The sequence below is a fragment of the Sorex fumeus genome, unplaced genomic scaffold (genome assembly GCF_029834395.1).
Source record: "Sorex fumeus unplaced genomic scaffold, SorFum_2.1 ptg000008l, whole genome shotgun sequence".
NCBI classification, from domain to species: Eukaryota; Metazoa; Chordata; class Mammalia; order Eulipotyphla; family Soricidae; genus Sorex; species Sorex fumeus.
The window spans coordinates 44354367-44362750 of NW_026606065.1; the positions used below are offsets into that span (position 1 = coordinate 44354367).

An 8384-nucleotide genomic window follows, 5' to 3' on the forward strand; every position below is an offset into this window, starting at 1 on the left:
AAAATGGAAACGGATGAAAACATATAAAAGACTATAAAACCCAGCTCCCAGAAGCCCACGGCCACATTCGTGGCCATGCGACATCTTATTATCTCATTCCTACTTTGGACAAACTGGCAGCCTACCGAATGTAACCTGCCCACAGGGCGGAGTCTGGCAAACTCCCCATGGTGTACCCAATATGCCAAATACCAGTAACAATGATGGGTCTCATTCTCCTAACCCTGAAAGAGCCTTGAATATGGCACCTTTTAAAAAAAATCTCAGGGCTAGGACGAAGGAGATGTTACTGGGGCCTGCTAGAGGCAGTTGACGAATAACAGGATGGTCGTGATAGTGATGAAAACATATTCCACTTCTACTGACGAAAGGAACAATAATAGTAGTCATAGTAATAATAATAATGATGATGATGATAATAATAACAATGCATAGTCCAAACACTGAATTGATACACGTATCTTTAAGATCATATTGATGGAAACAGTGTGAACTCTCATGAGCAAAATCTTAAAACTTCCTTCCTAGAAGCAGTATTTTCATGCTCTTTCCACTTCCAGATGTTTGTAATAATTTGTTTTTAATAATCTCCATCCAGTCTGAAGAAGTCAGGCTCCTTATTTACAGCCTCCTGATTGTTCTCTCTCAAAGAGTGACCCAGTCAACAGAAGGGAGACAGAAACTGCTATAGCTACCTGCAAATAACATGTGCACTAGCCTTCCAGACCACAGATTTTCATCTTTCCCTTTCAAGATGCAACTGGTTATTTACTTGTGTGCATTTTAAATCCATTCCAACAGCTGTGGAAACTTTGCGTGTGTGTGAGAGAGCGAGAGCGAGCGAGCGAGCGAGCGAGAGAGAGAGAGAGAGAGAGAGAGAGAGAGGTTGTGGTGTGAATGTAGTGTGCACGGGTCTTTTCTGCCAGTGTGTTTTTAACCGCATTCACGAATCAAATTGGGATTTCCCCCAACCCCCCAAGCCCCCCTTTTCCGGTTCTCAGTGAAAGCTTTCAGGTCTGGAATCAAAGACGTGAGCGGGTATTGTGTTTTCACCCTGCAGACTTAAATAACATTCAAGAAATATCACCAGAGAAACCTAACTCTCAATGACCAAATTGACTAAAATCCTTTGCCGTTATAAAAAGAAAAGTATGTGCTTAAATTACATATCTTGGAACCACAAAAAAATCACCCTGCGCAATTATATAAAAAATACATGACATGAATATGGGTTCCAAATAGCCACTTTCAACATGACCATTTCCCCCCCAAAAAACATCAAATAGCATAAAACCACTATACTGCAGAGATGGAAGAAATGCATTTAAAGCACCGATGAAAATGGCGTGTGCGGTATAATTACCTCAAATTGCTGTTCGCTTGACACCCTGACACTAATTTTATTCAAGCCATTGGGAAATAAATGTTTTAAAAGCACTCCTCTCCAAACGCTGGAGCGAGTGAGGGCTGAGGTCGTTAAGGAAAGGAAAGGGTAAAGTTTCCATCACGCTAAAAGAATTAAATAATCCATTTAAAATAAGTGTCTGTGTGGATCGACAGCCTTTAATACCCACATTTTTAACGCTTGCCCTGTATGTGGATTGATTTCGCCCCCCCACCCCCCCCTTCAGCATTCCCTCACCAGATGGATTTTTGCTACTGCAGATCAGCAGAGGGTGTCAGATCTTTCAGAGTGCACCAGGCTGGAATGAGCAGAGCTTCTTAGCAACTCTCTTCTCCCCCCCCCCAACCCCCTTCTCGCGCTCCCTCCCTCCCTTAGACGACTCCCCCCTTCACCCCCGCCCCCCCACCCTCCTCCCCCTCCACGTAATTCCGAAAGAGCAGAAGAAAGCGAAGGAGAGCAAGAAAAGAGGAGCTGAGTGACCGAGAGCCCGAGCCCCCCGAAGGGCTGAAGAGTGCTGGAGGGGAGGAGAGGGAAAGGATGGACAGCCACAAAACACAGCGATTGCGGAAATTTTCCAGCGCCATTGGCACGGCAGCGTGAGTCTTTGGGTCCGGCGTGATTTCAGCACCGGGGGGACTGGACAGCACCCCGGGGGGACTTCAGGGCAACCCGCAGCCACTGCGAGAACTCCGCCAAACGCCTCCTGCCCAGAAGCCGCCGAAGCCCTGCTTTGTATCAGAGAGGCAAGGTCAGTCCGACGCACAGCCATGCACAGGCAGTGCGCCTGTACTACGCTGCAAACCCTCTGCTTGTTTCTCTAACATGCACTTGCTTCTAATTACTAGCTTTGTTCCCTTCCTCATTAGCGACGACCGCTAGCCGAGCGTCTTAAGGGTGTATTTTTAATTTAGACCTGTACGTTTAACTTCTTTTTGGTTATTTTTTTTTAAGGGCTAACAGGGAGTGGGGCTTATTTTTCCTACTTTTTTTTTTTTTGCTTGCCTTGCACTACGTGCCTGGATAGTTTGTGGATATAATTATTGACTGGCGTCTGGGTTGTTGCAGTGCGGGGGGGTTAGGGAGGAAGGAATCCACCCCCACCCCCCCAAACCCTTTTCTTCTCCTTTCCTGGGTTCGGACATTGGAGCACTAAATGAACTTGAATTGTGTCTGTGGCGAGCAGGATGGTCGCTGTTACTTTGTGATGAGATCGGGGATGAATTGCTCGCTTTAAAAATGCTGCTTTGGATTCTGTTGCTGGAGACGTCTCTTTGTTTTGCCGCTGGAAACGTTACAGGGGACGTTTGCAAAGAGAAGATCTGTTCCTGCAATGAGATAGAAGGGGACCTCCACGTAGACTGTGAAAAAAAGGGCTTTACAAGTCTGCAGCGTTTCACTGCCCCAACTTCTCAGTTTTACCATCTATTTCTGCATGGCAATTCCCTCACTCGACTTTTCCCTAATGAGTTCGCTAACTTTTATAATGCAGTTAGTTTGCACATGGAAAACAATGGCTTGCATGAAATCGTCCCTGGGGCTTTTCTGGGGCTGCAGCTGGTGAAAAGACTGCACATCAACAACAATAAGATCAAGTCTTTTCGAAAGCAGACTTTTCTGGGGCTGGACGATCTGGAATACCTCCAGGCTGATTTTAATTTATTACGGGATATAGATCCGGGGGCCTTCCAAGACTTGAACAAGTTGGAGGTACTCATTTTAAATGACAATCTCATCAGCACCCTACCTGCCAACGTGTTCCAGTATGTGCCCATCACCCACCTCGACCTCCGGGGAAACCGGCTGAAAACGCTGCCCTATGAGGAGGTTTTGGAACAAATCCCCGGCATTGCTGAGATCCTGCTGGAGGATAACCCATGGGACTGCACCTGTGATCTGCTCTCCCTGAAAGAATGGCTCGAGAACATTCCCAAAAATGCCCTGATCGGACGGGTGGTGTGCGAAGCCCCCACCAGACTGCAGGGAAAAGACCTCAATGAAACCACAGAGCAGGACTTGTGTCCTTTGAAAAACAGAGTGGATTCTAGTCTCCCAGCGCCCCCTGCCCAAGAAGAGACCTTCGCTCCTGGGCCCCTGCCAACTCCTTTCAAGATAAATGGGCAAGAGGAGCATGCTACCCCAGGGGCTGCTCCGAATGGAGGTACAAAGATCCCGGGCAACTGGCAGATCAAAATCAGACCCACGGCGGCTATAGCCACCGGTAGCGCCCGCAACAAGCCCCCAGCCCACGGCTTGCCCTGCCCGGGGGGCTGCAGCTGCGACCACATCCCAGGGTCGGGGTTAAAGATGAACTGTAATAACCGGAACGTGAGCAGCTTGGCTGATTTGAAGCCCAAGCTCCCCAACGTGCAAGAGCTTTTCCTGCGAGACAACAAGATCCACAGCATCCGCAAGTCGCACTTTGTGGATTACAAGAACCTCATTCTTTTGGATCTGGGCAACAATAACATCGCCAGTGTAGAAAACAACACTTTCAAGAACCTTTTGGACCTCAGGTGGCTCTACATGGATAGCAACTACCTGGACACACTGTCCCGGGAGAAATTCACAGGGCTGCAAAACCTCGAGTACTTAAACGTGGAGTACAACGCGATCCAGCTCATCCTCCCGGGCACCTTCCACGCTATGCCCAAACTGAGGATCCTCATTCTCAACAACAACTTGCTGAGGTCCCTGCCCGTGGACGTGTTCGCGGGGGTGTCGCTCTCGAAGCTCAGCCTGCACAACAATTACTTCATGTACCTGCCGGTGGCAGGGGTACTGGACCAGCTCACATCCATCATCCAGATCGACCTGCACGGCAACCCCTGGGAGTGCTCCTGCACCATTGTGCCTTTTAAGCAATGGGCAGAACGCCTGGGCTCCGAAGTGCTGATGAGCGACCTCAAGTGCGAGACGCCAGTGAACTTCTTCCGCAAGGATTTCATGCTCCTGGCCAATGACGAGATCTGCCCCCAGCTGTACGCCAGGATCTCGCCCACGTTAACTCCGCACAGTAAAAACAGCACCGGGTTGGCGGAGACCGGGACGCACTCCAACTCGTACCTCGACACCAGCAGGGTGTCCATCTCCGTGTTGGTCCCGGGACTGCTGCTGGTGTTCGTCACCTCCGCCTTCACGGTCGTGGGCATGCTGGTGTTTATCCTGAGGAACCGCAAGCGGTCGAAGAGGAGGGACGCCAACTCCTCGGCGTCCGAGATCAATTCCCTGCAGACCGTCTGTGACTCTTCCTACTGGCACAACGGGCCTTACAACGCCGATGGGGCTCACAGAGTTTACGACTGTGGCTCTCACTCGCTCTCAGACTAAGCGAGCAAGCAAACAAACAGACAAACAAAACAAAAGACCCGAATCATCCGGGAGGGAGCGGGGCAATCGCCAGGCGAGGCTCCCTCCCAGCCCCCTCCCGACCCCAAGCAGATGGGGTAAGAGGAGCCTCCCCGCCCCCGCCCCACACCCTCACCCCGAGATCTAAGTGCAGCGGCCGAGGGTGGATGGACAGGAGTCAGTGACTAGTCCGCCCAGAGGCTCGGACCACGTTAGCTGCTTTGTGCAAACCTAGAGCATACTGTGGCGAGTGGGGAGAGCTCGGCCAGCTTGGCTCCGGCTGCGGGCGGCGCTTTGGACCAAGCCCAGCAGGGGACCAGCTCTGAGAACTCGCAGCGCCCCTGCTCTCAGCCCTGGGGCCAGTGGGATGAAGGCTGCCGCAGTCCTAGACTTATCCACATATACCCACGTCTATAGAGAGAGCTAGATCATCTATTTTTTTTTTTCCCCTGTGGATTAGCCCCGGGAGCACGGGGGCGTGATGATGACTCCCTGCGGGCGACGCAGGGATGGGCAGTTGCACGAAGGCATGAATGTATTGTACATAAAGAACTTGGACTTCAGACAAAAACACACAAAAAAACAAAAATAATAATAATAATAATAATAAAGTGCTGCATGGCTCGCATGGAATCCACGCGCTCCAGGGACGCTGCCCTCCCAGCGACTCCAGACGGCGTCCAGTTCACAGCACCTACCCTCTTACCTGATAAGTCTCATCGTATCAAACTTTCTCTAAAAGAAATACAGTATAATCAGAAAGTGCCATTTCGCCATTATTTGTGATCAGTAGGCAGTTCAGAGCGTAAGTTTACTGTGAAAAAAAAATGTAAAGGTTTTATTTAAGACATTTGCATGGCTAGTCATCAGTCCATTTTATGAGTTAAAAATGTATTTTGTTAAGCGAAGTTTTTAATGGGTTGTTTTGGGTTCTTTATTTTATTTTAATGGTGATGTTTTATTTTATTTTTATTTTAAGGGGGAATATTTTTCTATACATATCCAATAATGCCTTCCATCTGAATGTAAAATAAGTACCCATGATTTCTATTATAGTATCAGTGTAATTATTAAAAAAAAAGATTTTGAGGCAGTTAAGCATGACCAATTAATGTCACTCTAGTGCTTAGGCTGCGATTCTATGGTAGCAACTCTGTGCTGGTGTAAATCTTACTTATAAAGTAGGAAAAAAGAACGGAGGAAGCACGTGAAACTTACTAATTCTATTCAAGGATTTTATAATGGCATATTTTTTCAGTATTAAAGTGAAAATGTTTTCAACACTGGGTCCTTACATTTTTCCAGCTTTTTATTTATAATTGCTAAATTGGATCTGGTGTGGAAGGGATGGTGGAGGGGGACGGTGGAGGGTGGATCCCTTCTTGAGCCATATTGAGGCTCAATTCGCCTTACTTAGTTTTACACCTTTTACATAGTTTCCTCCTTCTATGCCTCCCTGCCTCTCCAGTTTTCCCCATAAAGTACTGTCTCCCCACTTAAGTACATGTCCCCATCCCCTACCCCCCCCCCCCCAATGCAGCAGCCAATCCCTTTATTAATATGAGAACCCCCTCCTTGCTGCTTCTGCTGTTCTGCACACTGCAGATACATATTAAGGGTGTTAGTACGGATTTTGATTTAATTGACTCTGCCTGGATCAGTCTCATTAAACAGAGTGGAGATTTCATTGGTCAGCACTCTTCAATGAAAGACAACCCTAATGACTGGCATTTGAGATGCTGCTGGCATTTCGAATTCAACATCTGTTGAAAACGGTAAAACTAATTAGTGCCCACCCACCCTGTCCGCCCCAGCAACTGCATATTGAAAGTTGGTGAAGTACTCATCTTTATGAAATCAATCATTATCCTAAAGAAGTGTTTCTCTCCCATCATTTGGACTTCTGGTTTTGACCCAGTAATTAACAGAAAACGCTTTGAACGATTTGAATTGTATGAGCCACTGTAATCCTGGACTCAAAAAATTAATCCCCTGGGATTTCTAAATCATCTATTTTATCAACAGTTAGGGACCTAGAGAAGAAATAGAACTAGGTATATTGATGGGGTCTGCATTCCACTACATATCCACCTTGGCGAAGTATGTCAAAAGATTGCAGACCACAGAATAAAACCCAAAATTATGGGATTGTGCATCAACTAGAGAGGATCCCCAGAGCAGTTGTAAGGTTTGCCTTCTAGAATTCATATTCTAAAGAAATTCCCCAGAACACTGATGTTCGGGAGTATGTATTATTTATTTTAACGCTTTTTAAATAAAATATTTTAAACCATACTATTCTAAAGGCCATTCATCATTTTCTCTCTTGACTCTCGGTTGTGGATATTTCATAGAGGTACGCTTGCAATCTACAATCCTGACAAATGTTACAGGTAGCTTTTGTTTAATTTTCATATGGAGGCTTTAAGTCTTATTATAAAAAGTACAATGGAGTTCCTGGAAAGGTATCATCAGAGATTTATCTGTGTTGGAAAAGTTGGGGAATTGGAAGAGTCATATCTTCAACATTATTATGAATTTAAGAAGGTAAAGAAAAGATAGATATTTCTTATATATGATAGAGAGTAACTTTTTAAATATAACCAGTGAAGCATGGAGAGATTTTTAAAACTGGTACATGAGTTTCTGTGAGGAAAAATGAAGTTCCAGAAGAAGGTATACAGAAGGCAAGATCTTTTCCTCAGACCAGTTCCAAAGAAATGAAATGCTAGAAGTCAAGGACAAAGAGTAAGGTTTATTTAAAAGTAATTGTTTCGATTGTTTTAGAATAGTCTTTGGGCATCAGAAATATACTAAATGGTTTATATTACTAATTAAATTAATCCTCACAAGAGAATGGTTTAATAAATGTTATTTCCATTTTGCAAATGGAAAATTGATGTTTAATGAGAATAAACAGTAACTCAGATTATAATTGATAATCTGGGGATAGTAGTAGATTATAGAAATAGTAGAAGTAGTAGAATGGGATTATAATCTAGTCTGTCTCATACTATAAATACCATACTTTGAATGGAGTAGATATATATGTATATATATATATATGATAGCTTCTTAAGGAAGGTTAATCTATTGAAAAAGTATGCAGCTATAAAAATAGAGAATACAGAGAACAACCAATAAAGGTTGAGGTTGTATCTAGTTGACTATGTATTTGTAATTTTTCTATTTTGAGTGTGTCTTTCATTTAGAGAAATTGTCCTATAAAGGAGGTGACTTTAGAGTGCGCAAGAAGACTTAGCATGTATGAAAAAAGATGAATGTATCATAAGATTCTATGAATTATGCAAATTCAAATAAATATGAATTGCCTATATACTTATTATAAGTATTGGGATGAAATTTTAGGATCCTTCAATAATTAATAAATAATAATAATAAAATCCATCTAGATACGCATCAAATATTTTCACATAAAAGATTAATTATTGTCAGAAGCTAATGTTTTATTAATTTTGAGAAATATTTCATCTCCGTAATATTTTGATGAATTCATCATATGATTGTTATATATATACACCAGTATACATATATATGGATATTATATATATATATATATTGTTTTGCCTTAAAACATGCATTTGTTAGGGGCTTAAGAGTTAGTTGCATTCTG

The 8384-nt window shown here is 44.4% G+C and overlaps 1 protein-coding gene across 2 annotated transcripts; it reads left to right on the plus strand.

Moving 5' to 3' along the window:
• Window positions 1-1849: 1849 nt before the first annotated feature.
• Window positions 1850-4788, plus strand: SLITRK1 (SLIT and NTRK like family member 1). 2 transcript variants are annotated; one of them, XM_056109409.1, is made up of 2 exons: window positions 1850-2153; window positions 2589-4788. In XM_056109409.1, exon 2 carries the CDS (start codon window positions 2642-2644, stop codon window positions 4730-4732), a length of 2091 nt encoding a protein of 696 aa, XP_055965384.1. In that variant the 5' UTR covers window positions 1850-2153; window positions 2589-2641; the 3' UTR covers window positions 4733-4788. The 2 variants fall into 2 exon arrangements, with proteins under 2 accessions (XP_055965384.1, XP_055965392.1); XM_056109417.1 differs by having other exon boundaries at window positions 2703-4788.
• The last annotated feature ends 3596 nt before the right edge of the window (window positions 4789-8384 follow it).

Bases quoted from the DNA above. Each gene is read 5' to 3' on its own strand.
- SLITRK1 (XM_056109409.1), top strand. From the start codon at position 2,642: ATGCTGCTTTGGATTCTGTTGCTGGAGACGTCTCTTTGTTTTGCCGCT.